This window comes from Nomascus leucogenys, chromosome 25 (assembly GCF_006542625.1).
Source record: "Nomascus leucogenys isolate Asia chromosome 25, Asia_NLE_v1, whole genome shotgun sequence".
Lineage (NCBI taxonomy): Eukaryota > Metazoa > Chordata > Mammalia > Primates > Hylobatidae > Nomascus > Nomascus leucogenys.
Window position 1 is genome coordinate 17,999,013 of NC_044405.1, and position 22,518 is coordinate 18,021,530.

General features: G+C 47.1%; 1 protein-coding gene across 1 annotated transcript; it reads right to left on the bottom strand.

The window, feature by feature from the left end:
* Window positions 1-7,393: 7,393 nt before the first annotated feature.
* CFAP298 (cilia and flagella associated protein 298) lies at window positions 7,394-19,969 on the bottom strand. The gene is given in 10 exon segments (XM_003263863.4): window positions 7,394-7,688; window positions 7,988-8,083; window positions 8,865-8,996; window positions 9,827-9,985; window positions 13,642-13,709; window positions 15,828-15,995; window positions 19,241-19,592; window positions 19,594-19,655; window positions 19,658-19,756; window positions 19,759-19,969. Coding segments are annotated over 10 exon segments (1,458 nt in total). The 3' UTR covers window positions 7,394-7,577.
* Window positions 19,970-22,518: the final 2,549 nt, after the last annotated feature.

Below are 22,518 nucleotides of genomic sequence, written 5' to 3' on the forward strand. Positions count from 1 at the left end.
AACCCATGACTTCCAATACCATGCTGTTTGTAATGATGTCAGTTGGAGTTCTTCCTGGGATAAAGGAGGGCAGGTGGTCAGCACTGTTCCTGTTTTGTGAATCAAGGACTTTCGTTCAAGCAGTCCTTACTGGACACCTGTGTCCTCATCCTTGCTAATACACCGACCAGCCACACACACTGCACCACAGAGTCCCTGTGTCATACCAGCCCTGCAGGCACCTGTTTCTTGGCACCAAGTGTTTTCATGAGTGTGAACCCATCTGATGTTAGTGGCCAGTGGGGAAAATGCCCACGGGAAGAGGAGTGTCGGGGGAGCCCGAGCCTGTGGCCCGGACGCTCTGCACAGTGAGTTGCTGCCAGTACGTGATGTGCTGATGCAATTCATAGCTGCTCAGCACGACTCTGCCCAGATTCCGTTTATTATCCTACTAAATAATTATTTTCATTGTCTTCATCTTTTTAATGGCAATACTGATATCTTTATCTTAAAATCTGAAGAAGGCTCTCTCCACGGGGCAGACTTTGTCATTTACAAGCTAACTGGTGAGAAATTGAAGGGGAAAATGTGATCACGTAAGTGCCTTTGGAAGACCACAATCCGGGTGCACAGTCACTCAATTATAACTTGGTGGGAAGGGAAGCAGGGAGGTTTGAGGAGGTGAGAGGCTAGACTCTGGTTCAGAAACCTGTGCTCAAGCCTGGGTCCTTCTCATTGGCCGGGGGTCTTGCAGAAGACACGGCCTCTCTCTGAGTTCAGTTCCTGTATCTGCAGGGACCACGATCCATCAGCCAGTTGATATGATGAGTAGATGGGGAACCCATGGGACAGCGTGCAGGGAACTCCAGAACGCTGCATATTTCTCTGCATTTTGTGTGTATGACAAGCCACGTGGGGGTTATTATTTCCATCAAGCACTAGATGAAATCCATTCCACCCAATTCTATCTAGTTGTTGCCTTCCTAGAAACACAGGAATAACCTGCAGCACCACCCCCTTCCGTTCTGTGGCACTGACACAATTAAGAAATCTACTTTTGTGCTTTTACACATTGAACTGACAGGTAAGGTCGGGCATCGACTGTCACAGGGGCCAGTGGAGAGGTAGGAGGGTCGCCCACATTTGATGAATCCTGCATCACGGTGCTGGACTTCTTGTTCCACGGTGTTGGACACTAAACTTGTTCACATTCAATAACTTGAGCACGAATAAAGGCAGCTCACAGTAATAACGCCTGTTGGGTGCGGGCCCTGTGCTCTGCTCTAAACACTGCTCCTGTTACCCCTACAAGACATGGGCCCTGCATTTCACAAACATGAATTCTGAAGACCACGAATAACTGATCTGGCCCAGCTCTATTGGGCCCTAACTCTGTGCCTGGGGTCGGGATGCGGGTTGTGTTTGGAGCCTGTTGCAGATGCGGATTCGTCTGCTCCACGGAGGGTGCTCTGACGCACTCTGTGTGGCCTGGAGCTCAGAAACCTGTGCTGGACTCAGTGCCTGCAGACGCTGCCCCTGGGTAGCTGTTTTCCAGGCGTCAGGAGACATGCTCCAGAGGCTCCAGAAGCACAGACAGATCATGAGGTCAGGAGATTGAGACCATCCTGGCTAACATGGTGAAACCCTGTCTCCACTAAAAATACAAAAAAATTAGCCAGGCGTGGTGGCAGGTGCCTGTAGTCCCAGCTACTCGGGAGGCTGAGGTGGGTGAATGGCGTGAACCCCGGAGGTGGAGCCTGCAGTGAGCCGAGATCGCACCACTGCGCTCCAGCCCGGGCGACAGAGCGAGACTCTGTCTCAAAAAGAAAAGAAAGTGAGGGAGAAAATGTTCACTATGGAGTCTCACATGTGGGTGGTGTCTGGTGCTGAAACTGAAAGAGGTTTCAGTTTTGTATGTAATATATACGAGGGTAAAAATAGTTTACATCACAAATCAGATTAAGGACAATAAATGTATAGGGAAAAGAGTTAGCAGGTTGCTATGTAATTAGTCAAATCGTGTTTCAACAAAAATCAGTGAAAACATTCTGTAAGCATCAATTGGTTATGTGGAGTTCATGATAGAGAGTGTAACATATCTTATTATTTGTAAGCTGTATGCTACATATCCTTGATATCAGCAAAATTTATAACAAACTTACATCTGTATTTATATGCACATGTATTTTGGGAAAGCTATTGTTAAACATTTAAGAGTGTACCACTACCATGGCCGGGTATGGTGGCTCACACCTGTAATCCCAGCACTTTGGGAGGCTGAGGTGGGTGGATCATGAAGTCAGGAGTTCAAGACCAGCCTAGCCAAGATGGTGAAACCCCGTCTCTACTAAAAATACAAAAATTAGCCGGGTATGGTGGCGGGCGCTTGTAATCCCAGCTACTCGAGAGGCTGAGGCAGAGAATTGCTTGAACCCAGGAGGCAGAGACTGCAGTGAGCCGAGATCGTGCCACTGCACTCCAGCCTAGGTGACAGATTGAGACTCCATCTCCAAAAAAAAAAAAAAAAAAAATTTTAAAAGAGTGTACCACTATCTATATAAATACATACACTGAAAATGCATAATAACTCCAGCTGCTCTGATCCCAAACGCCAACATCCATGAAAATGTCCTACAAGAGAGGGAGGGAGCTGCATCAATTGCACTGATGACCCTGGGCCGACTGTCCTAAGATCTGTTAGGTCTGTGATCTGGGAGGGCCCTGGAGATCCTGAGGCAGCAGGTGAGGCCTGAGGCCTGGAACCCCGAGCCCAGCTAAAACTAAAAAGAAAACTAAAAACTCTTAACTGTAGAGTTCAGTGATACTCACATTCTTGTGCAACCATCAGCACCATCCATCTCCAGAATGTTATCTTCCCAAACTTAAAACTCTATACCCATTAAACAGTAACTCTCCATCCTTCCCTGCTCTCTCCCCAGCCCCTAACAACCATCATTCTGCTTTGTCTCTGAATCTGACTACTCTAGGAACCTCGTATGAGTGGAATTTTACAGCATTTGTCATTTGGTATCTGGCTTATTTCACTCAGCATAATGTCATCAAGGTTCATCCCTGTTGGAGCATGTGTCAGGATTCCCTTCCGTTGCAAGGCTGAATTATATTCCATCGTATGGATACACCACCTCTTGTTGACTCATTCATCCTCTGATTGACTCATTCATCCTCTCGTTGACTCATTCATCCTCTCGTTGACTCATTCATCCTCTTGTTGCTCATTCTTCTGTGGATGGGCACTTGGGTTGCCTCCACATTTGAGTTATTGTGAATCATGCTGCTGTGGACGTGGCTGTACTGCAACTGGTTTTGCATGTATTTGAATAGGTGGATTTCAAAGGTACAAAAGACCATCCTGTGAAGCGTGACTCCCTCCCAGCCCATCCTCCAGGCCCCCTGGAGTTTTAACCGCAAGCAGCCACGGTCACCTGTTTCTTGTCATCTTTCCTCACGTGTTCTAAGAGTATGTGAGCATATGTGTTATGCTATGGTAGAGGCTGGACGCGGTGGCTCACGCCTGTAATCCCAACACTTTGGGAGGCCGAGGCAGGCAGATCACCTGAGGTTGGGAGTGAGACCAGCCTGGCCATCACGGTGAAACCCTGCCTCCACTAAAATTACTAAAATTAGTCGGGCACAGTGGTGCGTGCCTGCAATCTCAGCTACTCAGGAGGCTGAGGCAGAAGAACAGCTTGAACCCGGGAGGTGGAGGTTGCAGTGAGCCAAGATCATGCCCCTGCACTCCAGCCTGGGTAACAGAGTGAGACCCTGTCTCTAAATAAATAAATAAATAAATAAAATTAAAAATCTAACAACAGTGCCCTGGTTCCCATGATCTCACAGTCCATCCAGGGAGACAGACTTGTAACCGAATGCCGTGATTACAACCAGCTCAATGGGAGATGAAGAAGGTGTGTTCGGAAACCTGGGAACCGAGGAGGGAGTGGGCTCTCAACCTTAACACGGGCTGTGGGGGAGTTGGGCAAGAATCAGAAACAGATTATGTAGATGATACTGGAACTGTGTGTTTCCCCATTTGCAAAAAAAATTTAAAATTATATTTTACAATGTTAGTATATTCTGAGCATTTTAAGAAGTAAAGTCCACTTTGATAAAAGGAAGAATGTCTGTCTTCCTTGTATATGTATCTATTCCTATAGAATACCCATTTGTGTCTTAGTTTGTGACAGCTGCCATAACAAAATACCAGGGACTAGGTGGCTTAAACAACAGACACTGATTTTCTTACAGTTCTGGAGGCCAGAGGTCCAGTATCACAGCATTGGCAGGGCTGGTTCTTCCCGAGGCCCCGCTACTTGTCTTGCAGGTGGCGGCCTTCTCCCTGTCCCTTTCCTCTGTGTACATAGATCCCTGGTGTCTCTTCTTTTTTTTTTTTTTTTTTGAGATGGAGTCTCGCTGTGTCACCCAGGAGAGCAGTGGCATGATCTCAGCTCACCAACACTTCTGCCTCCTGGGTTCAAGCAATTCTCCTGCCTCAGCCTCCCGAGTAGCTGAGATTATAGGCACACACCACCATGCACAGCTAACTTTTGTATTTTCAGTAGAGACCATGCACCATGTTGGCCAGGCTGGTCTCGAACTCCTGGCCTCAGGTGATCCACTCGCCTTGGCCTCCCAAAGTGCTGGGATTATAGACGCCTCACCTTGGGCAATTTAATCCCTCTGGACTTTGGTTTCCTAACTCGTGAGATGACAATAGTAGTTTCTTTCTAATTTGGCTGTTTTTAGGTATAAATGAAAAAAATAGATAGGTAAAGTGCTTAGTACAACCGTCTGGGAAATAGTAAAGTCTCCATAATGCCAGCTGCCATTACTGTTATGTCTAGCATCGAACTTCTCCTGGAAATCAGCCACCTCTCTCCTTGAGCCCTGTCTAGGGCCAGTGGGTTTTTGGTAATGTAGAGGGGCAACTCCTGTCTTGCAAGGAACAGCAAGAGGTGGGGGCAAGCAGCTCTCTTTCGTCACTTCTTCAAGGGGGTGGTTGCTGAGGCTTTGGAAGTGAATTTAGCGAACTCAGACCCTCTCAAGGCTACTGTGCTCCAAGTATGTGGCAGTTCATTTCAAGCTTGATGGCACATTCTTTGCAGAGCAGTTGCCAAGGAATGAGGTAATCTTGTGACAGAAATACTGCCTGATGCTGTCAGTTTGATGGTCGAAAAGGTTTTAGGTGGTGTCAAGTTTTATTACTAGCATTCCTGGTTTCCATGAAAGAACCACATAAGAAGACAAGTTATGTCAAAGGACAAAACCGCAGACCCAGATGGGCACTGTGCATACAACAGACACTTGGTTTCCCTTTGATACTGACCCAAAGAGGGACTGGATTAAAAAAAGAAGAAAATAACACCAAGACCACAGACTTAAGCTGATCAGTGGTCTAACACTGGCAAGATTACTTTTGTTGATAAATTGATTTCTTGGGAAATCCTGGGAAAGTTCCTGGATGTGACCCTGTGGTCCTACCACCACTAGCTATCTGTGACCTTGGATGCGTCAGCAAGTGGATGCAAAGGGAACAGACACAGCACGGTGACACAGCGGGCACCACCTGCCCCCCACCGTCACAGATGGCTTGCAAATAAGCTACTCATGTACTTACTAAGATCTGCTGCACCCATACACACCAAGCTCAGAGAGGCTTTTGAGGCAGACAAGGGCAGGGAGAGAGGATGGTTCTTCTCGCATAGGTATTTAAGGACTGTAGTGTCATGGGTGAGTGACTTTTTGGTTAGTAAGTTCTGCTGATTACATGAAGCAATGGGATGACTATCATGGCCAAAAGAGTATTCATACTGCAGGCTCAGTAAGACTTTCTAATGATACTGAAGTAGTAGTTCCCTGAAAAGAGCTACTATGATCACATGGCTTGGTTAACTGTTTCTTACATGTCTGAGCATGAATTTAACACACACGAACTATACACCGACAAAGACAGAATACTCCTGAAATAAAATCACAGCATCTTATTGCATATACTGCATCATCCAAGGTACCAGTTACTATAACCAAGTAAAAGAGAAAATAGATGCAAATTTGCTTTTACAAAATTTGAAAATCAACCAAAAGAGTAAGGCAGCTACAATGCACTTTAGAGAATAGCGCTTTGCTCTCAGGTCTGGGACCCACCCCCTGCGCAAGGCCGCCTGGCAGCAGGCAGGAACCAAACCCCTGCCACCTCCACTCGCTCCCAGGGTTCCTCTTTGCAGGATGGTGGGGAGCGCAGGCACCAAGGCAGGAAGGCCGGGGCAGGAAGATGCCCCGCATCCTTCACTTTCCCTCAGTGCGAGCACACCAAGTTCCCTCTAACCAGGAGAACAGGACCCTAGGCACCAAAAGTCAAGCATGAGGAAACGTCTGGGCCATTTCTGGTTGCCACAGGCAGTCTGGCAGGTGTCTTTCAGATGTTAAAGTGCCAGGGTTTGCAGGATACTTGGATGGTTTACAGCGATGATGAGTTGGAGTCTTTAAACTCAATGGTGTCCTAGATACTCAGTTAGGATGATAGTGATCCCATCCATTCCGTGGTTGGTCACTGAGCTGTGTACGAAGCTGAGCCTAGAATCAGACCCCACATCCATAGGGAGAAATCATCACCCTTTACCGGGATCTGGATTTGTCTTCAGGATCTATTCTGATGAAGGAGACTTGAGAAGCTGAGAAACTCCAGAAGAATTTAAGTTTCAAAGTCAAATGAGTTTGCCACTCAACTTCCATCACAGTTGTAGCTTTCGCTTCCAGAATACAAGGCCAGAGAGGCATCAACCAGGAGGCAAACTTCACCTTCAAGGCCAGGCAACGCCTGGCTAGTTAGACCCCTCAGCAGGGTGAGAGAAGTCTCTCCTGCAAGGCTGGGCGTTCGGCTTCCAATAGATCTACGAAGAGGGCCAGGAGAAAAAGCACGCTGAGTGCCTGGCGACCTCTAGTGGTCACTGCTAGTCATCAGCTTTCCTCCAATAACCAGTTATCATGAGAATATAAAACAATCAGGAAGAAAAAAAAAGTTTAGCTTTTTTTTTTTTGAGACAAGAGTTTCGCTCTGTTGCCCAGGATAGAGTGCAGTGGCAGTGATCTTGGCTCACTGTAAGGTCCACCTGCCGGGTTCATGCCATTCTCCTGCCTCAGCCTCCCGAGTAGCTGGGACTACAGGTGCCCGCCACCAACCCCGGCTAATTTTTTTTTGTATTTTTAGTAGAGACGGGGTGTTTCACCGTGTTAGCCTGGATGGTCTCGATCTCCTGACCTCGTGATCCGCCCCGCCTCGGCCTCCCAAAGTGCTGGGATTACAGGCATGAGCCACCGCGCCCGGCCAAAAGTTTAGTATTTTATCAAAGAAAACCGTGACATACTAAATAGTCCTGAAACAAAAACAATTTACACATTTTCTTCTGACTATGTATTTATTAAGTTCTAAAACCTTGAATAACTGCTATTTTAAAAATTCACACTAAATAGAAATGTTAACATCTTTTACAGAGGGCAGTAAGTGGCCTTTGTTTTTTAATTATAATTGCCTAGGAGAAAGGTGAGCTAATCTCTTTGGAAGCGTCATCAGCTGGTGAACTTCATCTTGGTCTCCACTTTATGTCTTTCACTCCATGAAAATGTCTTTTCAAAGCAGTGTTATCCGCCCATGGTGAGTTTAAACAGGCGTCGTCATCATTTTCTTCCAATCTCTGGAAATAAATGTTTTATTCAGGCAGGCATTTCAGGAAGGTGTTTTGCACATAAAGAGACTGAAGAAAGAGTCCATGACTGACCTCCCCCTCTTCCTGCCCTCTAGGAGCTAGGACACTTCCATGTCTAACACCGGGGTACACCTGGCAGGACCCCGACAGACCTACAGAGACAGAAGCTCTAGAAAGACCCCTCCCCAGCATTCTGCAGAGCTCACTGCTCCCCACCAGCCCCAGGTAAGGCACGCAGGCTACGTGTGGGCACCAGCACTGCAGAAAGCCCACCTGTCCCCCGCTACCTTGAGTTCCTCTTGTCTTCTGTGATAGTACAGCATCAGCTGCTTCTGCTCCTCACTGCTAATAATAGGCTCTCGGGCTGGAGCTCCCTGTCCCCTCTGCAAAGAGGAGAGCAGAGCAAATTGTGGATTAAGGTGTTCTTAGAGTGACAATCCTGAAGTTACACCAAATGTTTTACAATTGCCTTTGCCGGCTACTAAAGATAAACAGGTCCCCCACGTCTGATCACCCGAAGTGAAGCATCAAGGGAAGCCTTGGTCTTGAGCAGCCCTGAGCCCTGAACTCTCACCGTGTGGAGACCAGAGGCTGCACGATGCCATCTCTGTCTTGACCATTCCCAAGGCAGACACTGCAGGCAGGTCCAGTGGGAAAGGGAGGATGCTCAGAGCCATAGCCTCTGGATCTACATATGGTGGAGGGCCCCATTTCCCCAAAATCACAGCCTAGTGACGTGGGAGCACCCATAAAACCAAGGCGGCCCCTCAGGTTATAGCGCTACACGATGTCCTTCAAAGGTCTCGAACTTTTCCGCCTCCCCTCCTGTACACAGCATCAGCAGTTTGAAAAAGCCTGAAATCAGTGTCAGGCGAAATTTTACATTTCAAAGAACATATTTGTTTACTTTTAAGCTTGAAATTAACATAGTATATTTCCTCTCCCCTACATATTAAAACAAACTCTAGATATTGCTAATCAATCCATATTTTCTTCCAGTTTTTGTTCGTGTGCAGGAAGAGGATATTTTTAGTTTAAACCCGAGCCAATAGGATTAAAATATTTGTACCGGTAGTTTAAATCTTTCAGATTCACTGTACATTTTTATCAATTTGAAGAGAAATAACAAAAAAATACTGACATGTTAAAGCAAAAAGTACTTACCTGCTGAATCTTGGCGATAATTTTGGTTTTTTCATTTTTCCCCACGTAGTCTGAAAGCTTCTTTGTTCTTCTCAGCTCCTTGGCTGCCCACCACAGCTGCGCCTCTGACTCTTTAATGACGTTGAGCCCTGCCTGGGGCCAATTGTAAGAACTGGCTTGACTGTGTGTTCCCATCCAGGGGGCAGAGCCCAGCTGAGCCCCTCCCAGCAGAGGGCAGGGGACAGATTTCTCCCCGTGCTCACCATGGGAGGCCTGACTCCCCCACCTCACTCTAAGTCCTTGCTGACTTTAGTACCTTCCCTGTTAAGCTTCCACTCTTGCTCTGACTCAGTTAACTTCCTCCTCTGGACAACAAGGAGATCCTATCTCATTTGCACCTTGATCCATACAGTTCGTCTTAGACAGATCTGTAGGCCACTGCCAGGGAAGTGCACTGGCATCGTGCTGGGTATTTAAATCGAGGTATAAAGGGGCTGCCTGTTTACTTCTGCATATTCCATTTATTTAACATGGCTTAGACAAAGAATATTGTCCAATAGGATAAGTGAGAAAACCCAAGGAAAATGGAATATGAGGGTCAGAAAATAACATGAAGCAACAGGTAAGACTAGAAACACAAATTTCCATGCAAAGGGACTGATGCATTTGGGTAGAAATAGGAAGAAATTAGGTAGCTGGCTTCCTAGCAGCCAAAGACAGTGGAAATGTTTTCAGTCACTCCTGATGAGCAGCCTCACAAACTGCGTCCACTGCCTCCTGTGTGTGAGGCCAAACCCCTCACTCGTGAGTACCCACTCTCAGGGGCTGCTCCTGAATTCAGAATTCTGCTCTGAAGCAGGGCATAGCAAACCTGAAAGCTGTGTAGGGAGCAAAGCACTACATCTAGAAGAGGAGCATCAAATCTTAAGGGCTTTGGGGGCCATGAATTCACCCTCCAGAGTACCCACTCAAGAACTAGGTACCTGCGTTCCCGACAAGTCTTCCTTATTTTCAAACTCCATGCGGATGGGATCATATGGTGGCAACCCCATGGGGTAAACAATCATCACAGCGCCTCGAAGCTGGTCCAAGGCATCTTTCACCATCTCCATGGTAACACAGACACCGGCTTCCACCTGTTTCTGCAAGCAGAAAGCCGTCGTTATCTACAGTGTGGCTAATCAATTCAGTAAATTCGATCAAGATCTTGTACAAGACCCTTACCAGAGCAACAAAAAGAAATCAAACAGTTCTTGCTCCCAAAGTGACTACCATCTATTGCAGGGGCTGAGCCAAGCACACCGCGGCCTGTATTTAAAGCAGACAGTGAGCAGCACTGAGCATGGAGTGCAATGAAGTGCAAAGAATTCTCAAAGGAGAAAGAGCCCAATGCTGGCAGCACAGATGGCGGCGAGGATCATGGGGAGAAGGCACCGCAGGTGGGCCTCGAAATGCAGATGGACTGAAAAGGTAGAGACGGCAGCAGGTGCTTCCAGACAAGCTAAAACAAAGAAAAGCAGGCGCCAGCCCCCTCGGCATGGGGCAGGAAGGAGAGGAGAAGACGAGGCCAGCTCTAGCTGGGTCAGCTGGAGTTTGTTTTTGAAAGGCCACAAAAGCCAAGCTGAGGAGTTCACATTTCCCTTGTTAGCCAGGGGAAGCGACTGCCTTTTCTGGGAAGGAGTGGTAATGTTGAGAGATTTATCTTGTAGCTGGTATAGAACAGACCTAGTTGGCCAAATGTGGCGGCTCACGCCTTACATAATCCCAGCACTTTGGGAGGCCGAGGTGGATGGATCACCTGAGGTCAGCAGTTTGAGACCAGCCTGGCCAACATGGCAAAACCCTGTCTCTACTAAAAATACAAAAATTAGCTGGGCGTGGTGGCAGGTGCCTGTAATCCCAGCTACTCGGCAGGCTGAGGCAGGAGAATTGCTTGAGCCCGGGAGGCAGAGGTTGGAGTAAGCCAAAATCGTGCCACTGCACTCCAGCTTGGGCAACAGAGTAAGACTCTGCCTCAAAAAAAAGAACAGACCTAGTTGGAGAGAGACCAGGTAGCAGGCTCTGAAGAGTAGAGAGGAAGGTGTGATGAAATAACAAATATATCTGGTCTTTGCTACTCAGTTCCAGGCACAGAGCTCCAAAACTCTTGGAATTTCCTGAGTGACAGGAGTGTCTTGTTATTTATAACGAGCCCCTTCTCACCTTACCTGAGCTTGTGCTAATACAGTAACCTGTAGTCAGCGCTGGGTTTCAAGGAAGGGGCTGGCCGTGCCTGGGAGACCAAGCACATAATTAGAGGGTTGGAGCTTTCAGCCTCACTCCCTTCCTCCACCTCCAGGGGCTAGAGGTTGGGATCAAACACGTGGCCAGTGGTTTAAGCAATCATGCCTACTGAACAAAAACACCACAAAAATCTCGGACATCACGGCTCAGTGAAGCTTCCCGATTGGCGAAGACGTTGATGTGCTGGGTGACGCACATCAATGGGGGCGTTGTGGGAAGCTCCAAATTTGTAGTCAAGCTGGACACAAGTATGGGTGGCCTGGGGACCTCACGTGCAGCTGGTGTCTGAAATAAGAGGAGTCTTGTTGGTGATCTTGCCCTTTAACTTGTGGGGTGTGATGCTAACTCCAGGCAGTTAGTGTCAGAATTGAAGGATCTGCCCTTGACCTGTGGGCTCTGTGCTGTCTCTGAGTAGTTAGTGTCAGAATGGAATTGAATTGACTGGCAGGAACCCGGGTGGGCATCAGAATGTAAAAGGCTACAGGAGAGCCTTAAAGAAAGCCAGAGCTGTGGAAGTGAAAGGAAGAGGTGGATTTAAGAGGCATCACGGGAGCAGACGGTACAGAACCCCACTTCAAACCTAGAGGTGACAGAAGGGAGAAGTGTTGAAGATGACGCTGAGGATTTGGCCTATAAAACCAAGACACTGTGTTGGCCGGGCGCGGTGGCTCACGCTTGTAATCCCAGCACTTTGGGAGGCCGAGGCGGGCGGATCACGAGGTCAGGAGATCGAGACCACAGTGAAACCCCGTCTCTACTAAAAATACAAAAAATTAGCTGGGCGTGGTGGCGGGCGCCTGTAGTCCCAGCTACTCGGAGAGGCTGAGGCAGGAGAATGGCGTGAACCCGGGAGGCGGAGCTTGCAGTGAGCCGAGATTGCGCCATTGCACTCCAGCCTGGGCGACAGAGCGAGACTCTGTCTCAAAAAAAAAAAAAAAAAAAAAAAAAAGACACTGTGGTTCTGTTACTGGAAACAGAGAAGCTCACAGGAGGTGCTGATTCTCAGGGACAGAACACAGAGGGAGAGGAGTGAGGAAGCAAAGAGCTCATTTCTAGAAAACTGGACTTCAAAGTGCTGACCGGGTGTTCAGATAGAACCATCTCGCAACCAGCTGGAAATTCAGGTTGCAAGTGAAGCAAGATGTCAGGGGGAAAGGATGGAAGCTTCAGAGTTATTTGCAGAGGGTGGAATTTGCATTTGGCAGAGTAGATAAGATACCGAGGGAGGAAGAAGGCCAAGGATAAAAAGTACTTTCAGAAGTACACAGGCAAACGGGAGAAGTGAGGCGACCGAAAGAGGAGTTCCACAGCAAAGTGTGGGGAGAAGGGTGCAGAACAATGGCCAGACCACTGTTTTCTTGCCATGGCCTGAGATGTGCTCACATGCCTAGATGCCATCACCACGCAAACACTGGACTCAACCAAGGCCTCTCCTGTAGAGCTTTGTAAAGCCTTTACTATATTAACAGGCACAGAGCTTCAGGGCAGCCTTTGCTGAGGCTCTTCAAAGGTTAGTCAAAAGCTTGATAAGTTTGAGAAATATTGGTTTAAAAATAACAGTTCTGCTGAGCAAATCAGGAGAAGCAGAAGAAAAAGCAGTTATCAGTCGAGAGACTTGCAGTTGGGGGTGGTAGCAACTAATAATCACCAACACACAAATACAAGCAACAGATACAGATACCACTTCTTTCAATAGCCTTAAATTCTTTTCCTCCAGATACACATTATCTGTATGTCAATGCTATAAATTTATGCTCCTCCCTCTATAAAACAGCCTTTGTATAAATGCGGAAGACAATTACAAAAAACCGATTTATATCGAATACATATTAAGTCAACCGTCTGGAGAGCTACTCTGTGGCCACAATATTCAAATCTCCCCTACTTAGCTTTGTTAAGTTCTTCAAAAACGTAAAAGAAACGAAATCAACGTTTGTATTACACATATTTGTATTATATGTGAACCTACATTTACATAAGCCAACAAAAATGTGTCTGCCTGGAGGAACAGAGAGGCCTCTGGGCAACTGTCAGGATTATGAAAGGAAAAGCTACGGCCTACCCCAAATACGCTTGTTTCCTTTGCCTCCGGAAGGCTGAAAGACAAGGCTGGCTGAGAGGCAACTCTGGAAGCCAGAGTTGGAGTTTTATCTCAAAAGACAAGTTTTAGGCTGGGCATGGTGGCTCATGCCTGTTATCCCAGCATTTTGGAAGGCCGAGGCGGGTGGATCACCTGAGGTCAGGAGTTCCAAGACCCAGCCTGCCCAACATGGAGAAACCTCGTCTCTACTAAAAATACAAAATTAGCTGGGCATGGTGGTGCATGCCTGTAATCCCAGCTACTCGGGAGGCTGAGCTGAGGCAGGAGAATTGCTTGAACCCGGGAGGTGGAGGTTGTGGTGAGCCGAGATCGCGCCACTGCACTCCAGCCTGGGCAACAAAGGCGAAATTCCATCTCCAAAAAAAAAAAAGAAAAAACCCAACAAGTTTTAGAGCATCATTTAAAAAAGCCAACCTTAGATATTATTGCTTTGGCTTCTTCTATAGTCTTCTTTAACACTTGCTTCATTTTCTCATTTGGAGCTATAAAAATAAAAAGGAGAGAGGGAGAGAGAGCTGTCAAATCCAACGCCTCTTTAAAGCTCTTCTGAAATATCTCAGTCCCTTCTGTCTGAGTCAGGGGGTAAGTGAACTGAGAGAGTGTGAGTGTGGAATTTAGGGAAGAGAGGCAAGAAACCTGGCTGCCGGAAGTTAGGTGAAGATCTCTTCCCAACAGCAGAGACCTGGAGTGTGCTTTCTGCAAAGTGGCAAAGGCTACAAAAAACAGAAATGCATGTCATTGGGTAAACAGGGCCGGTGAACCTTTTCTGGAAAGGGCCAGAGAGTAAAATTTGAGGCTTTGCAGGCTACACAGTCTTGTTGGGTGGGATAACTCAGCTCTGCCACCGTAGCACAAGAGCAGACAATACTTAAATAAATGGGGTGGCTGCATCTCCATACAATTTTATTTACAATAGGCAACTGGCTAAATTTGGCCTGTAGCCCATAATTTGGTGACCCCTAGATCAGGAAAAAATACTAACTTGAAAGCTTAGAAGCAAAAAAAAAAAAAAAAAAGAAGATGGAATGCCCAAACCTAGGGAAAATGGGGCAAGTTGAAACCATACATTCCTAGTAAATAACAGTATTAATTAGACATTGAAAATATTAGAAATACAAGATTGTATTATAATAGAAGTGGTTGGGCTGGGCGTAGTGGCTCACGCCTGTAATCCCAGCACTTTGGGAGGCCAAGATGGGTGGATCACCTGAGGTCAGGAGTTCGAGACCAGCCTGGGCAACATGTTGAAACCCTGTCTCTACGAAAAATACAAAAATTAGCCGGGCATGGTAGCAGGCATGTATAATCCCAGCTACTCTGGAGGCTGAGGCAGGAGAATCGCTGGAACCCAGGAGGCAGAGGTTGCAGCGAGCCGAGATTGCACCACTGCACTCCAGCCTGGGCGACAAAGTGAGAATCTGTCTCAAAAAAAAAAAAAAGGTGGTTAATTTAAGGACATATTACATATTGGTTTAATGATGAATAATGAACTGTTAACTGGTTCTCGTATTTTTTTTCTTCATCTTACCACATCTTCTTACGTAAGAAAGACGTGGAAGACAACCATTTTTCAGGTGAACATTGAAAAGAAATAATACTAGGAATTCTTACTATCCCTGATATTTAAAAAAATGTATTTTTGAGCTGGTAAAGGCCTTGCAGGAATACTGTTCTTTTACTCCTAAAAGTGTTTTAGGGCTCATCAATTACAGCGTTTTAAACGGAGCTTTTAATGCAGGTTAAAAAGAACAAGCTATCAAAAAGGATTATCATCAATTCCACATGATCAGCCAAACACTGAAAGGAGAGGAATTTCCTCAGTGTTCTGCCATGTACTGAAGTGCTCTGCCCCAGAGAGAAGCATGTCCTTGATCAGGGAAGTCCGTGCGCTGACATGCTTTCCCTTTCCTCTTTCACACAGTCCATCTCGAAAGATCCCCCAACGTCTGCGAACAGTAACAAAACACAACTCTGAATACATTTCAGTGAGTACCTGCCAACAATTATTGGTGGAACCACATGAAATTGCCAATACTCAACCATTTTTGACCTACAGAAGGGAAACGGTCATTTCATCTGGTTCATTGAATACATTTAAAAGCAAGCTACAACCTATTAAGAGCAAGACAAAAGCTTCCTTTATCTACCTAATTCATCCTAGATTAGAGTTTTACCACAGGAGCTACAGAGTACAGTATTTTGTAAGTCTGTAGAGAAATGACGAGGTCAATTTTTGAACATAAAGAACTGCTTTCTCAAACCTATAATCCCAACACTTTGGGATGCCGAGGCAGGCAGATCACCTGAGGTCAGGAGTTCGAGACCAGCCTGGCCAACATGGCAAAACCCCGTCTCTACTAAAAATACAAAAATTAGCCAAGCATGGTGGCACATGCCTGTAGTCCCAGCTACTCGGGAGGCTGAGGCAGGAGAGTCGCTTGAACCTGGAAGACGGAGGTGGCAGTGAGCTGAGATTGCACCACTGCACTCCAGCCTGGGCTAGAGCAAGACTCCGTCTCAAAAAAAAAAAAAAAAAAAGGAACTGTTTTCATACTTATGCCTATATCAAGCATGCACACAGAAGAGAAATCCTCACTTACCTTGCCCATTCCTTCGTCCAATATCATCCTTTTTAAATACTGCACCTCCGCTGGGTACACATTTTTCGCCCCATTCATCCTTCAATTTCAATTCTTCAATCTGATCATCGGTCAGTCCTTGCATATTAGGAGGGAGAAATATGCCATGTTCGGCTAATTCTTCCATTTCTTAAAAATAAGTGAAAGACAGTATCACAATCATAACACCTCATACCCCACTGGAATGTAAGCTCCAAAGAGCCAGGGGTCTTGCCCATCTGGCTCACTATTTTGTGGAACAAACACTTATATGCCACTTGCTAAGTGCCAGGCCTGGGCTGGACCCTTGACAAAGAGTCACTGATCCCTCCTCAGCCAACGGCACAGAGAGCTCAGGAGCTCACCCCATGTCCCAGGCAGTCAGCCTGCAGATTGAGTGCTCCAATCATTTGAGGTATGTTGTGTTTTCTGGAACTCAGGGAGGGCAAAATTACTATTCACTGAACGCCTGAATATATATTCACATGGGTTTTATAGTTTTCCAATGCACTCACATGGACTATCTCATTTAATTTAACCTTGTACATTCCCCTTACCTTCCTTAATTTACGATTGTATCATGTCAGGCTCGCTCAGATGACACATATGCAGCTGATATCTTTTTTTTTTTGAGACGGAATCTCACTGTGTCACCCAGGCTGGAGTACAGTGGCACGATCTCAGGCTCACTGAAACCTCCAACTCACAGGTTCAAGTGATTTTCCTGCCTCAGCTTCCTGAGTAGCTGGGATTACAGGTGTCCACCACCACGCCCGGCTAATTTTTGTATTTTAATAGAGATAGGGTTTCGCCATGTTGACCAAGCTGGTCTTGAACTCCTGACCTCAAGTGATCCACCCGCCTCAGCCTCCCAAAGTGCTGGATTACAGGCATGAGCCACCGTGCCTGGCCTGAGACCTTCTATAAAACTTCATGTCAATGCTTCATAAATAATTTATACAAATCCGTGGGGAGGATTTAAAGCAGCTTATACCCCTCAAAGGTAGCAGAGATGGGACAAGGGACTTGGTTTTCTAGTATCATGTTCACTATTAAAATGCATGGCTATTTTTCCTAATCGTTATATATTCACCCCAAAACCAGTCCACATTTTAACCTTGCAAAATTGTTCCTTCCTTTCTCCCTCTCTCCTTCCTTCCTGTGAAGGAGGCACCTGGATCTCGCTGTTCCCATAACATTGTGTGAGGACATCACCTGACCTGAAATAATACAGTATGAACAAATGGCATCAATGAATGGGATGTTTATTGTCTCCCTCTCCACCACAGTCTAAGCTACTTATTTCTGAAAAATAAGGGAAAGTTAGTCAACATCTATCACAGTCATCATTATAACACCTCATACCCCGTTGGAATGTTAGCTTCCAGGGGTCAGGGGTCAGGGGTCTTGCCCATCTGGCTATTTTATGGAACATTTATATGCCACGTGCTATGTGCCAGACCTGGCCTGGGCCTTTGACACGAAGGCGTGGTAGTGGTCTTATTCATCCTTGTCTTTTTTTTCTTTGAGACAGGGTCTCCCTCTGTCACCCAGGCAGGAGTGCAGTGGCGCGATCTCAGCTCACTGCAGCGATCTCAGCTCACTGCAGCATTGCCTCCCGGGTTCAAGCGATTCTCATGCCTCAGCCTCCCGAGTAGCTGGGACAAACAGACATGTGTCACCACGCCCAGCTCAGTTTTGTATTTTCAGTAGAGACTGGGTTTCACCATGTTGCCCAGGCTGGTCTAGAACTCCTAGGCTCAAGTGATCCGCCCGCCTCAGCCTCTCAAAGTGTCAGGATTACCGGTGTGAGCCACCGCGCCCGGCCCCATCCTTGTCTTCTGAAGGCTGAGCACTGGTGCAGAATAAATACATGAATTTTAAGTTCACTAATGTGACTCTTAGCATTCAGCACATTTCCAATTTATAACGTTATAGGAAAAGAAGATGAATTCCTTTTCTCCTCAAATGTTTTAACTTAAAAATAACATTTAATATTACGTTTGTGTTGGAAGCTCAATTAAGAAACTACACATAAGTTTCATGAAAAGAACCATGACCCTCAGGAATTTCTCCACGGTGCAAAACTCACATATTCATATAATGTAATCAATACATTTCATAATAAATCACATATTCATGCAATTTAATAAATCACATAAATGAATATACTATTTATTGCAAATAGTTACGTTTGTATTTTCTATATATACATGGTAGTTATAGAAACACTTAGTAATATCCTAGACCACATCGGGAAGTATCATCCTGTCAAGTTCAAAAACTATGCTGTCTAATGCGGCAGCTACTCGCTCCCCTTGGCGATTTAAATTTATTTAAATTAAAATGAGCCAGGCGCGATGGCTCACACTTGTAATCCTAGCACTTTGGAAGGCGGAGGCAGGCGGATCACCTGAGGTCAGGAGTTCGAGACCAGCCTGGCCAACATGATGAAACCCCGTCTCCACTAAAGATACAAATATTAGCTGGGCGTGGTGGTGAGCGCCTGTAATCCCAGATACTTGGGAGGCTGAGGCAGGAGAACAGCTTGAACCCAGGAGGCGAAGGTTGCAGTGAGCCGAGATCGCGCCACTGCACTCCAGCCTGGGCAACAGTAAGACCCTGTCTCTCTCTCTCTCTCTCTGGGCGACAGTAAGACCGTCTCTCTCTCTCACACACACACACACACACACACACACACACACGCTCTCTCTCTCTATATATATATATAGTGTGTATTTTTAATTAAAATGCAAATGTAAAATTCGGTTGCCTGGCCGCACTAGCCATATTCCAAATGCTCTACGGCCACAAGTGGCCGGCGGCTGCCCAATGGACAGCACAGATGGGGGCCCTTCCACCGCCGGAAAGTTCTGCGGGAAAGCGGGTGCCCTGGAACCTGCGCGGGGTAGGGAGACGGCGCCGCAACGCAACAGGCCGTTTCCAGGGCGGGGAAAGATCACCAAGGCTTCCTCAACTGTAAGGGGCCGTCCCAAAGCCAGGTGGCTCGCTGCTTTACATCGGGCGACTAAAAACAGTAAATCCAGCTTTTAAAAGCCCACCCCTCACACGTGATTAATTGCACTAAGACGGCTGTTCAGCCCGGCCTTTCGGCTCCCTCCTCCCTCCCCAGCCCATTTCCACTTATTCGCAGCACCCCAAATCCTGGCTCCGAGAGGCACCTGGGCACACCTCCCAGCCGGGGTTGTCAGGCCGGACCTTCTCCGGTTCCTTATTCATCTCCGGTTAACCCTAGTGTCCCGTTTCAACCCCGGCTGCTGCAAATCTCTTCAATAATCTTCACAAACCTGACCCCTCGGCCCACCCTGCCCCTCTTTCTCCATCCCACGCCTGTCTCTCGATCTGTCCGGGACGGGCCCGCCCGCGAGCCGCACCTGAGCAGAGGCGCTGCACCTTGAGCCGCCCATTATAGACCCGGGCCACCTGCACCGTGAGCTCCTCCAGCTCGGTGCTCCCAGGCGCCTGCAGCAGGAACTGGCTCTCGTCGCCCCGTTTCACGTGCAGCAGAACCATGGTGGTCCCGCCGAGGCACTGAAGCGGTGAGAAGGCCCGGGCTGCGTGGCCCGCGGTTCCGGCCGGCCGAGGGTCGCCGGATCGCCTGCAGCGGCGACGCACTAACAGCCGCTCAGGGTCCGGAAAGCCACGCTCCCGAGCCCGCGGTGAGCGAGGGAAACGGCACTCGCTCCCGGAAATGGATGTTGCCAAGAGCAACAGTGAAACAGAGTTACAAGAGCCGCCAGCTGAAGCTCAGAACCCGAGTGGGGGAGGCTGGGGTGCACCGAGGCCCAGAATCCACGCCCGTACGGAGCTGCGGCCGGGGAAGCCACCCACACAGTCTGAGACGACAGCCGATTCTGAACCGACCGGCGGAAGGAGATTCGCAGAGCCCCTCCCGGAAGTGACTGTTGTCGGGGCAACTGCCAAAACACAGACCAAGTCGCTGAAGGGGAGGGCCGACCTCCCAATCGACTGGTCTGGGGCCTGACATTTCCACTCAGGGAGATACGTGGGCTGAGATGCCAGTTACTAGATGGGGAATGGGAAGTACGGCGGGAACCACAAGCGCCGAGTTCCGCAGCTGCCGCCCCACAACCGCTCCACATTCCAGCGTCCCTTCCGCCGCTTTCAGTCTCCACTTCCGGCAACGCTTCCACGCTGCTTCCGGCCTGGGAAAGTTTGGTGGCAGCGCCCTAGAACTGAGTCTTGCGGTTCGCTGCTGTTTGCGCGGGTCTGCTTTTCAGGACGGAGGGGCCAGGGCGAGTGTCCGCACTTCTTCGTTCAGATTGATTTGGATGGCGTTGCTAGGGTAGCTCCAGCGGCTCCTGCCAGAGCGACCCTCCCCGAAATATCCTCCAGCAGACTCTTGCTGAAGGTAGTCGGCGTCAGTCGCTGTTTATTCCGGGCCCCACAGATCCAGAGTCACTGCTCCCATGGAGCTTATATTTTAGTGTGACAGAAAGAAAACAAAAATAAATGGACAGGCCGGGCGCGGTGGCTTACGCGTGTAATCCAAACACTTTGGGAGGCCGAGGAGGGAGAATCACCCAAGGTCAGGAGTTCGAAACCAGCCTGGCCAACATGGTGAAACCCCGTCTCTACTAAAAATACAAAAATTAGCCTAACGTAGTGGCGCATGCCTGTAATTCCAGCTACTAGGGAGCCTGAGGTGGGAGAATTGCTTGAACCTGGGAGGCGGAGGTTGCAGTGAGCCTAGATCGCGCCACTACACTCCAGCCTCGGCGACAGAGTGAGACTGTGTCTCAAAAATAATAAATAAACGGACAATACAAATTCAAATACAGGTCTAAAGAAAACTAAACAGGTTGATGGACTTCTTATGTTGGATGGTCAGGGAATGCCTTAAGAGATGCGTAACATTTGCGGAGTCCTTAGTAATGAGGTGTCTAGGCGAGATAGTGCAAGTCCTGTACCCGTCAAGTCCTCTACCCGTTATCTCGTGGTTCTTGGAGGGGGCAGTGCTGAGTACATACGGATTTGACTATTACAAGCGCACGCTACTTCCTGTTCCTTAAGCTTTGGGACTTTGGTTGTGTACACAGGGTGTACACAGCCTGTGACATTAGGAGTAGCATCCCCATAAGATATTCCGAGTAATATCACAGGGTATACACCCCATATGACATTAAGAGTAACATCTTCTTAGGATATTACGAACAACATCACAGGGTGTACGCCCCCCGTGACTTGAGAAGTAACATCCCCCTAGAATATTACGAAAAAGATAATGGGTGTACACCCCGTGTGACATTAGGAGTAACATCTCCCTCGGATATTACGAAGAATATCACTGGGTGTACACCCTCTGTCATATTAGGAGTAACATCCTTCTAGGATATTATGAATAATATCACAAGATGTACACACACTGTGATATTCGGAGAGATATCTCCCTAGGATATAAGGTGTCATATCACAGAATGTACACGCGTGGTGTACACCCACTGTGATATTAGAAGCAATATCTCCCTATGATAGTATGAAAAATATCAGAGAGTACACTGTCTGTGCTATTAGATCCAATGTTTACCATGGATATTACAAATAATGTCACAGGGTGTACACACATGAGGTACACCCCCTGAGGTATTATTTGTACTGTCTTAGAGAGATATAAGTCTCTAATATAACACAGAGAGCTATAACTCTGTAATATCTCTGAGATATTATAAATAATATCACAGTGAGTGTACACCCACTGTGAGATTTACGGTAATATCTCCCTATAAGACTACAAATAGTATCGAAGTGTGCACACCCCCCGTGACCTTAGGAGTAACATCCTTCTGGATATTGGGAATAATATAAGGCATACACACCCTGTGACATTTTGTACACTCTTTGTGACATTAAAAGTCACATCCCCCTAGTATATTAGGAATAATATCAAAGGCGGTTGACGCACACGGTGTACACATCCTGTTACATTAGGCATAATCTTTTCATGTGATTTACGAATAATATCACAGAAGGTGTATACACATGGTGTACACTCCAGGTGACATTAGGAGCAACATCCCCCCAAGATATTAGAAATAATATTGCCAGGGTTGCATACACGTGGTGTACTCTCCCTGTGACATCAGCAGCAACATTCCCCTAGAATATTATGAATAACATCAGAGGAGGTGTACACACATAATGTACGCACCTTGTAAAATTAGGAATAGCATCTCCCTACGATGTTATGAATAATATCACAGAATGTGTACACACATGGCTATACCCCATGTGATGTTAGGAGTTACATCCTTCTAATATGTTAGGAATAATACCACAAAGGTGTTCACACATGGTTAACAGCACATGGAATATTAGGATTAACGTCCCTCAAGAATATTACAAATAACATCACAGGGGCTGTGCACACATGGTGTACATGCCCTGTGACATTAGGAGTACATTTCCCTGACACATTATGAGTAATATCACAGAGTGTACACCTTCTGTGACATTTGGAGTAACGTCCCCTAGGATAGTACGAATAATATCACAGGGTGTACATCCCCTGTGACCTGAGGAATTACATCTTTCTGGGATATTGTGAATAATATTACAAAACGCACAGCCCCTGTGACACGAGGAGTAACATCCACCTAGGATATTATGAATAATATCACAGAGAGTACACCCC